This window comes from Microtus pennsylvanicus, chromosome 2 (assembly GCF_037038515.1).
Source record: "Microtus pennsylvanicus isolate mMicPen1 chromosome 2, mMicPen1.hap1, whole genome shotgun sequence".
Taxonomy (NCBI): Eukaryota; Metazoa; Chordata; class Mammalia; order Rodentia; family Cricetidae; genus Microtus; species Microtus pennsylvanicus.
The window spans coordinates 6,984,369-7,004,675 of NC_134580.1; the positions used below are offsets into that span (position 1 = coordinate 6,984,369).

At 41.5% G+C, this 20,307-nt stretch overlaps 1 protein-coding gene and 1 non-coding gene across 2 annotated transcripts in view; both read left to right on the forward strand.

The window, feature by feature from the left end:
* Positions 1 to 9,512: 9,512 nt before the first annotated feature.
* The window catches only part of Enthd1 (ENTH domain containing 1), a 103,873-nt gene continuing 93,078 nt past the window's right edge, over positions 9,513 to 20,307 (forward strand). The window contains exon 1 of the mRNA XM_075959843.1: positions 9,513 to 9,861. Within this exon, the coding sequence (XP_075815958.1) occupies positions 9,513 to 9,861 (349 nt within the window). The remainder of the gene's footprint in view (positions 9,862 to 20,307) is intronic.
* On the forward strand, positions 10,210 to 10,344 carry LOC142845311 (small Cajal body-specific RNA 14). The gene has a single exon (XR_012909871.1).

The window sequence follows — 20,307 nt, forward strand, 5'->3', positions numbered from 1 at the left end:
TTCTTTTTCCTGCACAAGCATATTTATGATACTGTTTAACTTACACATTAGGCACAATGAGAGATGAATAATGAGAAAGAACAGTGATAATACACTGAATAAATGTTATATGGATTAAACAGGCACATCCTGTTTAATACCAGCAGCACTCAGGAGACAGACCACTCAGCAGTTAAGAGCACTTGCTGTTCTTGCAGAGGACCCAGGCTTGGTTCCCAGCACCCACATGGTGGCTCACAACCCTTTGGAACTCCAGTTATGAGGGATTCAATCCCTTGTGACCTCCTTGGGCACCAGGCACACTTTGGTGCATAGACATACATGTAGGTAAAGCACTCGGTGACGTGGTTTCTCAAAAGTATCTTACTCTGTTCATTTAAAAAAAAAATACAAGGCCGGGCGGTGGTGGCGCACGCCTTTAATCCCAGCACTCGGGAGGCAGAGGCAGGCGGATCTCTGTGAGTTCGAGACCAGCCTGGTCTACAAGAGCTAGTTCCAGGACAGGCTCCAAAACCACAGAGAAACCCTGTCTCGATAAAAACCAAAAAAAAAAAAAAAAAATACAAGGCCTAATTGACTGCAGGAAGAGAGGAGCAGGAATTGCAGAGTAGCCTTAGGGGAGCAGACACTGTTAAGCAGATTTGGGCTGCCTTAGCGGGTTACTTGAACAGAGCAAGTGCATACAACATGCATATATTACAGGTCCCAGGTGGAGTGGATAGGATGTCCAGAGCATTATGCTATCAAAATGGCATCGAATTTAAACTTCATGATTTTGTGGCTTTTTAAATTATCCACGTACTATTTCAGGGCTAAAGTTGATTGTGGATGACTAAACTGAGTTTGGAGTTGTGGTGAAGGAGGCACTGTGTTTCTGTCTCAGAGCCTTTTCCATGTATCCCCAGAACTGCCGCAGCATTCTGTCCCTTCTGAACACGGTCAGAAAAAAAAATCTCATTCTAGAAAGAGAAATTTGAATAGTTTTTAGAAATAACAATCTCAGCCTGGTGGTGGTGGCACATGCCTTTAATCCCAGCACTCAGGAGGCAGAGGCAGGAAGATCTCTAAGTTTGAGGCCAGCCTGGTCTACAGAGCGTGTTCTATAATAGCTAGGGCTACACAGAAAAAGCCCTGTCTTGGAATTTTCCCCTTCCCCCTCCCAAAATTACAATCTCTGGCCTCACAGTACAGCATGTAGAATGGTGAGTGAAAATATCAGTGCAACAGATTCAATGCAATGCCCAGCAAAATCCCAGCAAAATTCTTCAAAGACCTCGAAAGAACGGTGCTTAACTTCATATGGAAAAGCAAAAAACCCACGATAGCCAAAACAATCCTGTACAATGAAAGAACTTCTGGAGGCATCACAGTCCCTGACTTCAAATTCTACTACAGAGCTACAGTACTGAAAACAGCCTGGTATTGGCATAAGAACAGACAGGAGGACCAATGGAACCAAATAGAAGACCCGGATATCAATCCACACATCTTCGAACACCTGATTTTTGACAAGGAAGCAAAATATATCAAATGGAAAAAAGAAAGCATATTTAACAAGTGGTGCTGGCATAACTGGATATCAACATGTAGAAAAGTGAAAATAGACCCATATCTATCACCATGCACAAAACTCAAGTCCAAATGGATCTAAGACCTCAACATAAAGCCAGCCATACTGAAACTTATAGAAGAGAAAGTGGGAAGTATACTTGAACGCATTGGCACAGGGAACCACTTCCTAAATATAACCCCAGCAGCACAGACACTGAGAGAAACAATTAATAAATGGGACCTTCTAAAACTGAAAAGCTTCTGTAAAGCAAAAGACACGGTCAACAAAACAAAATGACAGCCTAAAGAATGGGAAAAAAATCTTCACTAACTCCACATCAGACAGAGGTCTGATCTCCAAAATATGCAAAGAACTCAAGAAATTGGACACCAAATCCAGTAAATTGGACACATAATCCAGTAAAAAAAAAATGGAGTACAGACCTAAACAGAGAACTCTCAACAGAGGAATCTAAAATGGCTGAAAGACACTTAAGGAAATGCTCAACATCCTTAGTCATCAGAGAAATGCAAATCAAAACAACTATGAGATTCCATCTTACACCTGTAAGAATGGCCAAGATCAAAAACACTGATGACAACTTATGCTGGAGAGGTCATGGGGAAAAGGGACCATTTCTGCATTGCTGGTGGGAATGCAAGCTGGTACAACCCCTTTGGATGTCAGTGTGGCGATTTCTCAGAAAATTAGGAAACAACCTTCCTTGAGACCCAGTAATACTACTTTTGGATGTATATCCAAAGGGTGCTCAATCGTGCCACAAGGGCATGTGCTCAACTATGTTCATAGCAGCTTTGTTTGTCATAGCCAGAACCCGGAAACAACCTAAATGCCCCTCGACAGAAGAATGGATAAGGAAAATGTGGCACATTTACACAATGGAGTACTACACAGCAAAAAAAAAAAAAACAACATCTTGAATTTTGCAGAAAAATGGGTGGAGTTAGAAAACATTTTGAGTGAGGTAACCCAGACACAGAAAGACAATTATCACATGTACTCACTCATAGGTGGTTTTTAAACATAAAGCAAACTACAAACCACAATCCCAGAGAATTTAGACAACAATGAGGATACTAAGAGAGAGTTACATAGATCTAATCTAAATGGGAATAAAAAGTAGAAAAAGACAAGATCTCCTGAGTAAATTGGAATGCATGGGGACCTTGGGGGAAGGTTGAAGTGGGGAGGGGAGAGGCAGGGAGGGGAGCAGAGAAAAATGTAGAGCTCAATAAATATCAATAAAAATTTAAATAAAGGGGGCTGGAGAGATGGCTCAGAGGTTACGAGCACTGACTGCTCTTCCAGAGGTCCTGAGTTCAATTCCCAGCAACCACATGGTGGCTCACAACCATCTGCACTGAGATCTGGCGTGCAGGCATACATGGAGGCAGAATGTTGTATACATAATAAATAAATAAATCTCTAAAAAAATTTAAATAAAAAAAGAAAGAAAATATCAGTGGAGCTCACAATCAAAGACAGAAGATTGTCTTTAGATTGGGGGAATAAGGACAGAGCTGGACACTGGTGATTAGGGCTGAGGGCCCCGTGAAAGCTTTCGCTTATTGGATATCCTAAGCAATCCTTATCACCCACATCTTCCTACAAGCTCACCTCCTCCAGGAAGTCTTTTCTTTGCTCCCCTTGTACTCTATAGCTGCCTTTGTCACGGCAGTCCTCTATGCTGGGGACTTTGCTCCGACTACAATCTCCTTGCATTCTCATGGTGTAGCATGGTGCCTAGCATCCAGCAGATTCTTAATGGAAGAGAGCGAATGCAGTTCCTCTTCTGTAAAATAGGATGATAATGACCAATTTTAACAGATCTCTGAAATGTACATAAGATATACATTATGTAAATTATAACGTAATGTATAAAATACTCGCTCGTTCCCTCACTACTTCATTGAATAAAACCTAAATATCTTTGAATGACATTTAAGGCCCCAGACAATCTGTTTCCTAGGCTGCCTTTTCAGGCTGTTTTTCCAGGCTGCTTCTGGCTATGCCTTAATTATATTATTTCCAGTTAAATAATATTTCGAACACACCAACTTCTTTCATGCCTCCCATGATTTTTATTTTATTTCCTTATCAACATGTCAGTATCAATAACGTTGACTATTACAGTAATTGAAGCCGTGGTGGGTAAAAAAAAACCAAAACCTTACTTTTTACCATGAAGTATTTTCCTACCCTCCAAGTCTTTCCACCCTAGTCAAGATTTCATTCAGTTACCAACGAGCTTTAAAACATGGGCTCAATTATACTGTCAATGTCCATAGGGACAAGACTCTTCGGGACTTGCCTGTCACTTATCTTCTACGGTGGTTCCTCTAATAGCTTTTTCCACAGTCACGGTGACTAGAGGACTCGGAGTTTTTCTGAGATAATAGGTGCTTGCTGCTTTTGTGTCTTTATACATGATATGTCCTTTGTCTCTGATGTCCTCTTCTTCGTCTGCCCTGCGAACTCCCTTTATGATTTAATTCAGATGTAAAGTGTTCTGTGAAATCTGCCCTTAAATACACCTTGGCAGAATTAGATGCTCTTTCCTCTCTCATTATGCGACACATATCTTGTCACAATCTTCGGTGACTGTGCCTGTCACCTCCACTAATCTGTAAACGCATGCTGCAGAGGGCTGTGCTTTATCTGGGTCCTTCCAGCCAGGTACAAAGCGTGTGCTCACTGCTGATGGGCTAAATATATCAAAGACTAGCCCTTGGTGAGACCTGGAGCTGTCCTTGGAGTTGCTTCATCGCTGACCGTTAGATACACTGCTTTACACCTCCAGGCTATTAGCCGCTTTAACCTTGGAGGTGGCAGTCAGGGCTTGTAGGATGGCGTTTCTGGTCCATTTACAATAGTAACACAAATTGCGGAAAAATAGAAAGCAAAATTAGAAGAGTGCCAACTGACTGAGATTGTATAACAAGAATATTTGCCTTCCATCTGTTTGATCCTCTCGGGCCAGGACGAATGAACCTGCTGGAGACCCCCAGCCAGAGGCTCTGCACGTGGTGGGCGCTAAGGGGCCGGAAGTGAGGAGGCGGAAGCGGAAGTGGGCAACGGCACGGGCTCCTGGGTCTCTTTGAGGAGGCCGAAGGGCCTGGGGGTTTGATTTTGATGGGGAAGAGGTTCCCAGGTAGGTGATTGGAAGGGCCCTCTGGGCGGTAATCTCTAGTGTGGAGCAGAGAGTAGATGGAGGAAGTCACCAGCTGCCTTCCTGCCTAACTTTCCTGTTGCCACCATTCAGCCTAAGCACAGGACAGGCAGGCCGAGGGTTCTGAGGCTCCCGCTACCGGATGCCGGCAATGCGGCTCCGCTCACCTTCCAGAAATTTCCTCAGTGAAGTTGCCCACCGGAGGAATCCCTGTCCATTTTTGCATGGTCATCAGGCTGGGTCTCCTGTGTGACCCAGTGACCTGGCTCATTGTTCTGAGCTTCCTATTGAAAAAACAAAAAAAGGGGTGCCAGGAAAGACCCTGTCCAGTGGAAGTTGATTCTCTCAGCCTCTATCCTCCATTTTTTAGAATTCTCTCCAAACCTTTGTCTTTCTTCCTTTCCATAGCCCTATGTGGTGTTGTTCTTTATGCTGTAAATGAGGGAAACAAGGTTCAGAGATGCCATGATTGAGGGAAGGGACCCCAAATCCCTGCCGTTGGATCTTAAATGCACTGAGGTGACACCTGTCAAAGCTGTGGTAGCCATTTCTTTGGGGAGGCAGAGTGGGGATTGTGCCTTGTGTGCCTGATTCCCTTACCTCTTCCTTGCCTAGTATGGAGGTTGTCATGTAATAAGCTTCGGGAAATAAGTGGCTCAGAAAAGCTTCTCTGCCTCTTTCAGTGTGGAGTTCTCGCCATCAAAACAGTAACCTTCTTCAGTGCCGCTGTATTCTCTGTAAGGGTTTGGTTAACAGTACAGGCCAGAGCCCATTTCTTCCAAGCCAAACTCAAGACTGTAGATAGAACCGGAACAAACAAGAATGTGCTTTCCTTCTAGCGCAGTCTCAAATGTGTCCTCCCAGAGATGCCATTGGGTGCTCAGTTTCCTTCTTTCTTTCTTTTCCTTCCTTCCTGCCTTCCTTCCTTCCTTCCTTCTTTTGTTGTTGTTTGTTTGTTTTTCTGAGACAGGGTTTCTCTGTAGCTTTGGAGCCTGTCCTGGAAACTAGCTTTTATAGACCAGGCTAACCTCAAACTCACAGAGATCTGCCTGCCTCTGCCTCCCGAGTGCTGGGATTAAAGGCATGCACCACCACTGCCCGGCTCAGGTGCTCAGTTTCTTAGATGTTATTGTTATTATTGTCCCAAGTGTTTGAGTAGTTCCTCTGGTTGGTTGGTTTGTTTATTTTATATTCCTTTTTATTTTATGTGTATAGGTTTTTTTTTTCCTGCATGGAAGTCTGTACATCTCATATGTACAGTGCCTGTAGAGGCCGGAAGAGGTGTTGTAACGGGAGTTACAGATAGTGTTAGCCTCCATTTGAGTGCTAGAACCCTGGTCCTCTGAAAGCAGTCAGTGCCCTTACCCGCTGAATCAGCTCTCCACCCCCTGTCTAGTTCTTCAATCCTTTATTTTCGATTGCGAAATCTGGAGTTTCGAAGACTAATTTCCCCTTTTAACTTAGTAATGAAATCTGAACATCAGAGGCCGTTTAGAACCTCTTCCAAATATCTACATTTTTTGTTGGTGGGGTTTGTTGCGCTGAGAGTCTCCACCCCTCACTGCGTGTTCTGGAATGTATGGTACAGGCACTGCAATACCTTTCAAAACAACGGCAAAACTCCACAGTTCAACTGGCCTTGAGGAAATTGTGTGGGATTGTGGATCACCAGCTTAACATAACCTGATAAGTGCTTTCCTGTCATGATTCTGACAAAATGGCAGGGAAGGAACAATGTTGGGGAAAGCAGATCCAAAAAGAAAACCAAGAGATGTCTTCTAGACCAGGTGCTCACTCGTGTGCACACACGCATGCAGAGACGGAGGGAGAGATTTGACTTCATTGTGTGTTTGCTTCAGAAATGTTTAATCAAGGAGGTTCCTCAGCTAGACAGAAAGTTTTCGACCATAGGGAACTTGATTCACACTTCTTCACAAAACCATACAAATGGTTCTCATGAGATATTTGCTGATTTCTTCAAAAATATTTGCTCAAATTCTAGGCTTTTGCATACATGACAATTCCAGGAGCTAGATTCTTTTAAAATGTCATGTTTGAAATCCTGTCCCAGAGCAGGAGCACTCAGCCATTTGGTCATTCACCCCTCACATGTGTCCTGGGTTCCCACCATGGCAAGGTAGTCCTTAGGTGTAGGATCACAGTGGTCAGACAGTCAGGTCAAAGCCCTTGGGGAGCTTCTAGTCTGGTGTTATTTGCAATAGCCAAACAACAAGTAGTTAAGTACATATTATTTTAAATGTCATGAAAGAAATCTAAGTGCCAAGAAGGAGCTCAATTGTGCGGTGGAAAGAGTATGATAAGATGACCTTTATAGTGAAATGGAGTCAGAGGGGTAATGAATCTAGGGCATGAATTGCCTTTTTCCCTCTTATTTCTCAATGTGATGGTGACGTGGGTAGTCAGACAACTGAGAGTCAAGTGTGGAAACTTTCCTCCTTGCCGCTGATTTTGCCTCAGATGCCGTATAGTCACGAGGTGCTTAATGACAGGCACATTCCGAGATAAGCACTAAAAGATCTACACAAACATAGGATGTACTTACCCAAACTAAGATGGCCATGACGTCACTCGGTGATGTAATGTTATGTGACTACAGTCATCCTTGACTGAAGCACCTGCAGCATATGACTTTAGTTACAAATCTCTAGGTTACGTCAGGGTATGAGCAGACAGCATTTCTCTGTGGTCGAGTGTCTAAAACATAACAAGGTCGCATCACTTACAACCGACACCAATTACTGAATTCCTTATGGTAGAATGGTAATTCATTGTGTGTTCATGTCACTGTATTTGAGTAAGTGATATTAATTTACCTATCTAGACTTTTTTCTTTGTGGCACTGTAGCAGTTGGGAGAGTTTTGGCATGGTGCTGGGCACATCCATTTTAAACTATTTTGGGTTAGAAGGCTCTTAATTTTTTTTTCTGGGCCAGAAAATGTCTAAAAAAACATTTCAAAAATTTAAGGATGCAGCTTAGAGAATATAAAAAAAACTGAATAATGAGCACAATCTTTGCAAAATATAGATAGATAGCTATAAAAACAAAAGATTTAACAACTGTTCAATTCCAGCAAGTTATGATTCTAAAATAGTTTTTTAAAAAACAGATTTATGAAGACCCAGATCAATATTTGTTTTTCTATGCTGGTGTTACAGTGCAGCTCTGCACTGAGTGAGTTCAGTAGAGGAGAAAAAAAGGACAGTAGAAACCAAAAGTTTTAATAGCTTATTGGAAGCTTATAAATCATGTTTTTGCTGCAGGAGGAAGTCAGACAAAATGCTTGTCTTCAGGGTGCAAAGGAGATACTCAGAAAGTCAGAGACACACACTTCTCTTTTTCTTCATAGATATGGTCTCTTTCTGAGAAATATTAATTAAATTGATTATATTTCCTATCTCATTTATTTGAGAGTGCATGGGTTTTTATCAAAAAGAGACAGAACAGAAGGGCTAATGATCTCCTGGTTTTTTTTAAAGGTTATAGTTCATTTACTATGCATCTGAAAATTATGTCTTCTTTCAACACATCAATTAATCAGGCATGAGCTAGAAGCCGAGGAGGTCAAGAAAACAAAACTAAAAATAACAAACAGTCGTTATGAATTTGATTTTTTTTCTTTTGTGTGTGTGCAGCTTCGATAGTAAAATCTGATTATCGTTCATCTAGGCTTCAGTTGGTCTGGATGCTCATCAGGGCTTGAAATCAATTTGGCACAGTGCCTTGATCGCTGTAGGAGGTGAATCACCAGAGAAACTGCAAAAAAGTGACTCACCTTCCTGCAGAGTAATGAAAAAGAGGAAGGGAACAGCTTCATGTAAATTATAAACTGCTAATTCACAAGCATCCTGCGGATTCTTGGGGTGCATACCCCTTTTAAGTTTTAATGTGTAACCTAAATACCTTCCTTTTCTGTGTATTTGGAAAGCTGTCAGACATGGTAATCACTCCAGGTTTTAGGAAATTCCATCACTTTGACACTGTTGAATTTAAGTCCCTTATCTTTTTCCTGAAAGTGAGTAAAGAAAGTAATCAAACCTTTCTCTCTAGTTTGCTAGACTTGTCTAGGCTAATATACTGGCTTTCGGTACTGTGCATTAGTTGTAGATCTGAGGAGGTAGAAGTGTTTATCTTAGTGCTCGCTCCCTAGATGGACAAGAAAGTAGAATCTGTGTAGGTTTGATTTAGTGTCTTTTAGAGGGAGCATGATTAGGGCCCTAGGAGCATCTCACACTGTTGTCATCCCCATTTAAATGATTTCAGGACACAGTGTTGGTATCACGGCAGAATATGTGAAGATGCCAGAGTGCGAAGTCCCCTTCAATACTAGCTTGCCTACTCTCCATGTAAGCCTTTATACTCACTGTATGTTTATTTCTGCAGGGACTTTTGGAAACAGATAGACTACCTACAATTCTTTGGATAAAGGAGGTCAACCCTGTGAGGGATTTTGCCGTGCTCACCCTAAGAACCCTTATATAGTCTCCTCCTCCTGGACAGGCTGACTTGAAAACTAAATCTAGATTATTTTTTAAGATTGACTTGGTCTCCTGTAGATTTTTTTTTTAAGGAACTTACATATTTTTTCGCACTTCCCTTGCAGGAAATCGATACTGTATCGCTTGGAGATGAATCATTTGTGCTTGAGAGCCGTAGGACCCGGGACAGATGTCCTGTCAGGAGCCCTGTAAACCACTCATTCTGGTCCCATCCCTCTCACCCCGCTTTACCTTCAGCCTCAACTCTAGCTATGGCTTTCAGGAGGCAAGTGAAAAACTTCGTGAAAAATTACTCAGAGGCTGAAATAAAAGTCAGGGAAGCTACTTCCAATGACCCCTGGGGTCCCTCCAGCTCGCTGATGCTAGCCATCAGTGACATGACTTTCAACACGGCCTCCCTCTCTGAGATCATGCACATGATGTGGCAACGACTGGGTGATCATGGGAAGAACTGGCGCCATGTGTACAAATGTCTCTCCCTGATGGACTACCTCATCAAGAATGGCTCCAAGAAAGTTATTCAGTGTTGCAGAGAGGGGTTGTGCAACCTTCAAATGCTAAAAGATTTCCAACACATAGACGAAGCTGGAAAAGACCAAGGTAACCAACAGTTTGTAAAAAATTAGACAGGGCGCCATGAAGACATGAGTGCAGGGCATACGGTTTTAAACCCTGAACTGGAGCAAGGTGGTTCTTGATTTTCACAGTGTCTTGCTATGTAGTCTGGGCTGTCCTGAGCTTCTCCTCCTGTCCTAACCTCTAACCTCCCACGTGCTAGGATAACGGGTGCACACCATCACATTGGGCTTGAACAGTTGTTCTTAAATGTCCTTGCCACCTCTTTTCTTGACAGTCTAGCCCTCATTTCCATCCTCTGTGTTGAATGTGGCACTGGGAGAGCAGTATCACCCCGATCCAGTGGCACCTCATAGAAAAGCAGACACAGACGTGACTGTTCTGGCATTGATTGCATTTGTTAGTTGTACAATGTAACCATAGACGGTCACATACATCAAAACAATTGGTTCCTGCCGACAGAGTCTGTATAGTTATCAGATTTTCTGTGCGATGGCTCCATACATAAAAAAAAAAAAAAAAGAAAAGCAGACACAGCAAATGAAAGGAGGTAGCATGACGGTTTGTATAATGATGGCACTATAACTCATAATTATAATTAGATTGGAATTTATTCATAATTTAGAGAAGTGTTTCTAGGGGATTTGGAATCTTCAAAGGCTACTGAGGTGGACATACTTAACAAACGTGCAGAAATTTAGGTCATGAAATAATTCAGGGTGTGGAGAGGAGATGACAAAGGGCTATACAGGATATTGAAGTAGATTGGCACCAAAGTATTTGCAAAGGTGACGAGCCAGCATGCCTTTCCTTTGCATTAGAAATGCGAAGCTATAATTTGTGTTTAAAGTGATAGACTTTAAATCATGAAGAGAGAATAAAGTTCACTGTACTCTATGGTTACTGCATTTTAAAACTACATTTTTTTGAGCCTGTCCTGGAACTTGGTCTGTAGACCAGGCTGGCCTCAAACTCTCAAACTCACAGAGATCTGCCTGCCTCTTCCTCCCAAGTGCTGGGAGTAAAGGCATGCACTACCACTACCTGTCCTAAAACTACATTTTTTAAAATACAAAAATTATACAAAAAATTTCTCTGAATCCTTCTGCATCTACACAGTCTTTCTATTACTAACATCAGTGAAAGTTCATTTGCTGCAGGTGGCAGCCAGTGTTGATAATGTTCATAGATCATATGTGTCACACAGTTCTGTAGATTTTGGAAAGACATAATGTCCCGTGTCTACCACTCAATATTAAACAGGGTCCTTCCACTTACTTAAGTGTGTCTTACCACCCACCCTCACCCTCTTGGCCCTGGGTACCACTGGGCTTTATAATTCTTCCTTCTCTAGATGTCACGAGCTTAGACCCATAAAGCTTCTTTAGGTTGGTTTCTTTCATGGGCAATATACTCCAAAGTTCCTCCATATCCTTCCATACCTTAAGAACTTGTTCCTTTTCCTTTCTTCTTTATAAAAATTTTTTTGGAATATAAATCACATACCATACAAATTGCACACTTAGATATATACATATATGTATAATAAATGTTTTATATAGGTATATATAATACATAATTACAAGGTTGTTTATTAGATTATTTTAAAATAAAAGTTGTTTTAGAACATTAAAAAGATTGCTTAAAAGATATATGCATATTTATGTCATTTGGCTTTTATGTTCATTTGTATTGATTTTTGAGTCAGAACCTCATGTGGACTTGAGTTTATGAAGTAACTGAGTTGAGCAGACCTTGAACTCCTGGTCTTCTTCCCTCCACCTCACAGGCACTGGGAATAGTGTTGTGTGCTACCATGCCAGCTCATATTTACATTTGTAAGTGTGAAGTTTGGTGGCGTTAATTACATTTACTGTGTTGTGAAGCCACCACCACTCTTGTTTAAACCTTTTTTATTTATTTATTTTATTTTTTTATTTTTTTTTGGTTTTTCGAGACAGGGTTTCTCTGTGGCTTTGGAGCCTGTCCTGGAACTAGCTCTGTAGACCAGGCTGGTCTCGAACTCACAGAGATCCGCCTGCCTCTGCCTCCCGAGTGCTGGGATTAAAGGCGTGCGCCACCATCGCCCAGCTTAAACCTTTTTTTAAAGTCACACTGTCAACATTAAGTAATAATTCCTCATTCCCATTCCATTAAGCTTCTGCTTTCTGTTTGGATGAACTTGGCCTTTAAGTCTACTATGTGTAAGTGGAATTTTACTGTTCCTTTCCATCGGGCTTATTTCTCTCACCCTACGATCCTTGAGGCTCATCCAGGTGGTAGGGGGAATCAGAACTCCATTCTTTGGTGGTTGGATACCATTTTCTTTTCCGTGCTCACCACATTTAAACACATCTATTCATCTGTTGATAGAGTTGTGGAATATTCCGCCTGTGAGCTCTTGTGCATAACGCTGCAGTGAACATCAGTGTGTGCCAGGCTGGGTCTCTCCTTTCAGTTCTCTGGGGCATGTACAGAACAGGGGAATCACTACAGCATGTGCTAATGTCAGTGTTTAGCCCTTTGAGGAACTGCTGAACCTTCTAGAAGGACTGAACCCTCCGTCGTACATTCCCATCAGCAATGCAAGAGGGCTTCATTTTTCCTGTATCTTTGTTAACACTTGTTACTTTGTCCATCTTAAAATTATGGTTAATCCTGCTGGATATAAAGTTGGACCTTGCTGTGCTTCTGATTTATATTTGCCTGCTTTGCTTTACATATCATATATAAAACACATTATTGTCAAATACAAGGCCATGAAGGTTTATACCTATATTTTCTTCTACAAGTTTGTAGTTTTAACTCTCTGTCTTAGTTAGGGTTTCTATTGCTGCAATTAAACACCATGACCAAAAAGCAAGTTGGTGAATGAAGGGTTTATTTCGCTTATACTTCCATCTCACTGCTCATCATTGAAGGAAATCAGGACAGGAACTCAAACAGGGCAGGAACCTGGAGGTGGGAACTGATGCAGAGGCCATGGAGGAATGCTGCTTACTGGCTTGCTCAGCCTGCTTTCTTATAGAACCCAGGGCCACCAGCCCAGGGATGGCACCACCCACAATGGACTGGGTGTTCTCCATCAGTCACTAATTAAGAAACTGCCCTACACCTGGATCTTCTGGAACTCTTTTCTCAATTTAGGTTCCCTCTTTCAGATAACTCTAGCTTGTGTCAGATTGACTTAAAACTAGCCAAAACATTCTCTTATTCAAATCTTAGATTTTTGTTTAGTTAATATTTCTGTATATGAAATAGGAGCTGTCTTAGGGTTTCTGTTGCTGTGGACAGACACCATAGCAATAAGAGCTGACCATGGCAACTCATATAAAAGGAAACATTTAACTGGGTCTGGCTTACTGTTTCAGAAGTTTAGTCCATTGTCATCATGGTGGGAAGCATGGTGGCATGCAGACAGATAAGGTGCTGGAGAAGGGGCTGAGAGTTCTACATCTTGATCCACAGGCAGCAAGAGGAGACGGAGTACTGGGTGGTGGTGCTGTTGGTGGGGGGAGCTTAGGAGGTGTGGCCTTGCTGGAGGACTGAGGGAAGGCTTTAAGAGCTTAAGGCCTCATTCTTTGTCCAATTGACTCTGTTTCCTGCTTGTGGTTGAGGATGCGAGCTCCCAGCTTCCTGCTCCGACCACTGTGCCTGCTTGCTGCCATGTTTCCCCATCATGGTGGACTCTTACCCTCTGGAACCATAAGACAAACAAGCCCTTCCTTCTGCAAGTTGTCTTGGTCATGACATTTTCTCCAGCGATAGTGGTGAGAGTAGGCAGCCCTCCCTTGTTCTTGCTTCTAGGAGGAAAGTTTTCAGCCATTAAAATGATGTTAGGTATGAATTTTCTTACTTTCTTTTTTGTTTTGAGTCAGGATCTCACTATGTAGCTCAGGCTGATCTGGAGCTCACAGTCCTCCTGCCTCAGCCTCCCAAATGCTAGGATTACAGGCTTGTGACAATGTAATGGTTAACTGTGGGCTTTTTATATTTGCTTAGGTCAAAGAGGCTTTATTCTGTTATTCTGATGTGTTAAGTGTATTTCAAATTTATTATTATTAATACTACTATAGTGTGTGTATGTGTGTGTGTGCTCACTCACATAAACACAGGTGCTTGTGTGCCACAGCATATATGTGGAGGTCTGAGGACAGTTCTCAGGAGTCAGTTCTCCCCTTCCACCATGTAGGTTCTGGAGGTCAAACTCAGGTCATGAGGCTTGGTGGACGGCTCCATTACCTTCTCATCCACCCCACCAGCCACCCTTGGGTAACTAAGAAATGTGTTGACTTTTGTCAAATGCTTTTTATGCATCTTTTGAGATGATTAAGTGTTTTTAAAATCTTTTCATTTTGTGAATATGGTCTAAGACCTTGATTTTCTGCATTGCTTGCAGAAGTCAGAATTAATCATGGTGCATATCTTACTTCTTAAGTGTTTATTTTAGATTAGGTTTTAGGCTTAATGATGAAATTGGAAAGCTCTTCATGAGTTTTCATCCTGCTGTGCTGATTCATTCAGAAATTTTTATATAAATCAACTTTTAAGAAGATTAAGTTTTTATTTGTTTATTAGATGAGGCCTTGCTATCTCATTGTGTAGTCTGGGCTGCCCTCCACCCTACAACCAACTTGCCTTTGCTTCCTGAGTCCTGATATAAACTTATTGTTACAAGGTAAAACAATACTAATTAAAATTTGCAGGTTTTCCCTTGAAAATTCAGAGCAGCTGTTTTATCACTGGCTTAAGAACTTGGATGACTCCATAAAGCAGAGAGAGGCCGGTCCCTGCTCTAAGCGCTCATGAGCTGTCCTGAAGAAGGGAACTGAAAAGAATAGAATTACAAATATTCAGACAGATCTGTTTATGCATTCATTATAGCCTTTCCATGAGCAAGGTATGAGTGTGTTTAAATCCACCTTTATAAAGCTTTTCAGATTCTCTAACACTTGAGCTCAGGACCAAATATGTAAACCACGTACACAACAATATGAGTTCTCCCAGTGACTGGCTATCACTAAGACAGCAAACAAAGCACAGACCAGAGTGCTCATGCCCACACAGTGCGTTGATCTGTTCATTTTGGAAGGGGCACCAGCCATTGATTGATAGCATTAGTGCACGTCACATTTATTAATTGAATATTTACCAATGAATGAAAATAATTACCTTGGGGGCATTACTATCTTTTACATATCTCTCTTTTTATGTTTATTTCCCAATGAATGTTGTATTGTGGAAGAGTAACTCTTGGCCCAGTTCAGTTTTATTGAAATGCGCCTCTGGGAGGATGGTGGTGCCGGAAGGTGTCAATGGTGGGATGTCTAGCTGAGAGTTTGGCTCCCAACCTGTCTTTGTATTTTTATATCATTAGCCTTCAGTGTAGGCTGCTCTCTCAACTAGCACTACTAATGTATTGCTTTGTACTGTACTTAAAAAGTTCTTTTCCTCTCTAGAATATTTGTTTCTTGCTGTAGTCTTCAATGCCCAGCTCTGAGACCTTTTCCTGTGTGTGCCCACTCTTCTTTCCCTCACTGAGAAATAGTACTTGCTGTACTGTTTTATTCATATCAGTGTGGTGCCTTTTATGATATATTGTGTGTGTATATATGTGATATACATGTATATATAATTTACTTAGCCAGATGTTGATGTGTTAGTCATCTTTTTACAGTCAGACCTTGGAATATTAAAGAAGAAAGAGAGAGAGAGACCTGAAAAAAGCTGTGTGATCACAAAAAACTGCTGATAAAGACAATGCTGCTGGATTAGAGAAGAAAGGAGCTATAGTGTAAATTCGCTGAGAAAGTACTAGAACACACTTTAGTGATCCACGTCATTTGCACTGGAAGCCTGTCCTACACACGAATTCTGCTGGGAAAAAACAAAGACATCTAGCTTCCTTGGTTGGCCCTAAAATTTGCTGTTCTCTTTGCTCAGTGGTGGAGGTAGGGTGCTAGTAGTTTCTTGAGGTCTCCTTCATCCTTCAGCTCTCCTCAGAAAACCTCTCACTTCCTCCAAGCACCACCTTGGCTGTACCCCACAAAGTTTAATAAGATATATTTTCATTTCACTCAATTAAAATAATTGACCTTTCCTCACTCTTTATTCCTTAACCCATGTATTATTTAGAGGTGTGCTGTTCAATTTCCAAGATATTCTTGGGCTTTCTAGCTATAGTTTTACTGATGTCTAGTTTAATTCTGCTGTAGTCTGAAAATAGATTCTGTATGATTTTTATATTCTTCTAAATTTATTGACCTGTGCCCTGTCTTGGAACGTGGCCTGTCCTGGTAATGTTCTGGGTGAGCTTGATGAAAATGAAGTCGTCTATAAATGTCTGTTACATTAGCATTTACTATGTGCATTTTGGCGCTCTTATTTGGAGTGTAGACACTAAGGACTGTTAGGTCTCCTGGGAGAACTGCCACCTATACTGTCATGTAGCACCCTTCTTAACCTTGGATAAATTTCCTTGGTCTGATCTCATGTGTCTGAGATTAATTAATTATGCTTTCTAAAGCTGCTACTCATGCTTTTGATTAGTGTTAGTGTGGCACAATTTATATGTTTGCTCTTTTTTTTCTAATCATGGGGCATGAGTCTTTGAAGAGGCTATTCATAGATAAAATAGTTTTTTTAACCTCCTCCCATGTATGCTTGTGTGTATGTGTGTGTGTACACTGAGTCGCGGTGAGGGGTGGGATTGGGGACAGTGTCAAGTGACCTCCTCTCTCAGTCTCTGCTTTATTCCTTTGAGGCAATGGCTCTCTGAACCTGGAGTTCTTGTTTTTTCAGCTAGTCTCTGTTCTCCACAGTGTTGGACTATAACTTGAAAGACCACATTCAGCTTGTTCTGTGGACACTGAGATCTAAGCTCAGGTCATCATGGTTGTGCAGCAATTGGTCTTCAAATGCTGAGTCATCTCTCTAGCTACTTCTTCAGGAACAGCCATATCAAGCCTAGCTCATCCCTCCCACACCAAGGGTGTGTCTCACTTTGGTACTCAGACTAGCCTCAAACTTGTCCTCCTGTCTTAGTCTACCCATTATCTACAATTACAAGTGCATGCCACCTTACCCAGCTTCTCTGTTTACTTTTTTGTTTGTTTGTTCTTTTGAGACAGGGTTTCTCTGTGTATCCTGGCTGTCCTGGAACTCACTTTGTAGACCAGGCTGTCCTCAGATTTACAGAGATCCAAGTGCTGGAATTAAAGGCATGCACCACTACCGCCCAGCCCTCTGTTTACTTTTAATTCTCAGTGTATTTTCATATTTAAAATGAACTTCTTGCAGACAGCATTTAGTTGGGTCTGGTTTCTTGGAACTATTTCCATACTTTAATAGGTGCATTTAGCTCACTGTTACTCAGATTGATTTCTGATAGTTGGATTAATAGCTGCCATATTTCTCATTGTTTTTAATTTGTTGGCCTTGTTCGTTCATTCGTTCATTCCTTCCTCCCTCTCTCCCTCCCTCCCCCCTCTCTGTCTCTTTCACTGGTGCTTCTTTAAACATGACATCATGTACACCAACTACTTGTTTCTTTGTGGTTTAATTGGTAGTTTTATATGACCTCATTTTTGTTCTTTTCTGCAGTTATACATCAGTTATATATCAGTTATACATCATTTTCCTCATTTTTGTGCATCTTTGGGTTTTCAGTGTATGTTTATAGCCAGTCTGGGCCCATTATTAAATACAACTATGCTATGATTTGGTCCCTTAATGGTGACACTATTGGGGAGTAGGTAGTAGACCGCTCAAGAGGTAGAGCCTAGTGGTAAGTCTCTGGTCATTGATGGTACAACTTTAATAAGTATTATTGGATCCCAGTCCCATCATCTCTTTCATGTCCTAGCCATGAGGTCCACATACTGCCTTATTCTAGGCCCCAAAGCAACAGGGCCAGTCATTCATCATGCCTGAAACTTCTAATAGCGAGACCCAAAATGAACCTGTCCTCTTTGTAAGTTGGTATCTGTTGCAGCTCAGGAGAGCCGTCTAATGCCTGCTACACAACCTCATGGCTAGTGCTGATATCTTTTGATAACAAAATAATTCTAATTTATACTTCCCATCCCTTATATTATTGCCATCATTCATCTTGCAGCCACACATTTGGAATATACGCATTCCAAAGACATCACTGGTTATCTCCATCATTACAATAGGGCCTCACATAGCTCCGGCTGCGCTGAACTCACCAGGTAGCCAAGAATGACTTCATACTTCTGATCCTCCTGCCCCCACCTCCCAAGTGCTGGGATTACAGTCATGAGCCACCAGGCCTGGTTTCCCAAGTGCTAGGGATCATACCCAGAGTTTCTTCATGCTAGGCAAGCCCTCTACCTACTGAGCTACATCCCAGCCCTACTGTTACTATTTTGAACAAACTGCTATGCTATTTGTAAAGAATAAAGGAAAGAAAATTTTTTGTTTTACCTTTCCTTACACCAGTTCCAGTGCTTTCTTCTTTCACGAAGATCTGTTTCTGGCCTTTGCTGTTTTGCTCTTATTAAAGAATTTCTTTGTCCATTCCTTGCAAGGCAGAAATTCTGATAGCAGATCTCTTAGTTTTGGGTGAAGAAAGTATTTCTCCTTCTTATTTGAAGGACAATTTCACAGAGTACAAAATTCTAGGCTGGTCGTTTTTCTTCTAACAATTTTGTTATTTCTCCCCAGTCTCTTCTTGCTTGCATGGTCTGTGAGGAGATGGTGAATATATTTTTGTCTGTATTCCTTTATAGGGAAAGTCTTTTCCTTTCTGGCCTCTTTCTTTAACTTTCTGGGGTTTTAAAATGATATGCCTAGGGGAAATTCTTAGTACCTATTGCTTCACGTGTTTGTCCTGTTAATTTCTTTCTCTCGCCTTTAATCCCACGGACATATTAGCTCATGGCTGTCCTTCAGGTGCAGATATTCTGTCCCATTTGTTTTTCAGGCATTTCTGTTTAGGTTTATACTGAGATGTTGCCAAACTCGAAGGTTCTTTTCTCAGCCATGGCCTGTCTAAAGTCAGCCCACTAAAGACTCTCTTTGGTGTTTTTCATATTCATGTTTTCTTGTCGGTATTCTCAGCTTTTCTATCCCTCTGCCTATGTTGCTTATCTATTATTTGCATGCTGTCTGTGTTCGCCATTAGCACCCTCAGCATCTCAATCATCACTGTCTCACATCCCTGCCAGATCTGCCTGCGCCTTTCATGCCTGCTCTGTCCCTTCAGACCATGCCTGTTGCCTTTTAGTCTGTCTTGTAATTTTCCTCCAATCATTGGGCTTGAGGAACAGGTAGGCAGGACTGTGGAAAATAGGCTTTTCTCCAGTGCTGTCAAGGTAAGGAGAGGAGACAGAATGTACTAGTCTTGTGGTAGGTCTCACTGTTTTAGTGAGCCTGTGCCTCTGGGAACTTGGCATGTGCTGGCCTCTCTTCAGTGGCGTGGATGGTTAGAGTAGATCGAGGCTGGGTGCTTCTCTTCTCCCTGATTGGTGGTGAGACTCAGCATATCCCATCAGATTAGCTCTAGTTAACACATTTCTCTGAAGGCAGAGCTTGTTAAGAAATGTAGGATGCTGTGGTATATTTTAAAAACTAGTTCTAACTCCATCCTTTCTCCATCAGAAAGGGCTGGATTTCCTGTTCCTGATTTATAACTGAACATCACCGTAATGCATGTCTGTAGGAAAAGCATAGGATCTGCAGTGTTTGGACTCCCATAGCAAGGTGCTTCTGGGCGCCTTAGAGATGTTCCACGGGGAAGGGGGCTGCTGGGAATATTATCTCTTACAGAGACAATAAGCTCAAACCCAGTGGGATGTAAGTTACCTAGGGAAGGCCGCACACCAATTAAACAGTTGAATACAATTAGAACCATTATGTCCTGATACTATTTAGTCATATTCTGTTAATACACTAATCATCCTCTCATAAGTGAGCCTATAAAAGACCTTAACAAAATGTTACTGAACTTCTACAATGAGCTTAATTAAAATTGTTTGGAAAAGGCTGAATGAAATGTGAAACTGTCATATTATTAAACATACATTTAAACAAATATGGTATTCTTCTAAAGCTAGATTTTAGGAAATGTGTTCATTATAGGCTGATAAGTGCCTTTTAATTCTGGATTAAGTAAATTGTGAAATTGCAGTTGCTTTTATTTACATAGGCCATTTTGTGCATGTATCCACATATTTAAATGAAAGGCATATTTTCAAAAAGGGATACATTTTAAAAGAACAAAATTTCAATGTCATTAGAAAACTATGTTAAACCATTTTCCTGGAAGTAGCATCCTTTGGTAGCATTGCCATTTTGGCTTTCCAGGGCATCTCACATCCATATTTATGGCAGGCTTCTGCACAGGGTGCTTCTGCCTCTCTGTCCTGTCATCTAACAGAATGATGAGGCCACACCAATCACTTACTTGCCCACCAGATTTTAAACAAACTAAGCCTTTTAAGCCCC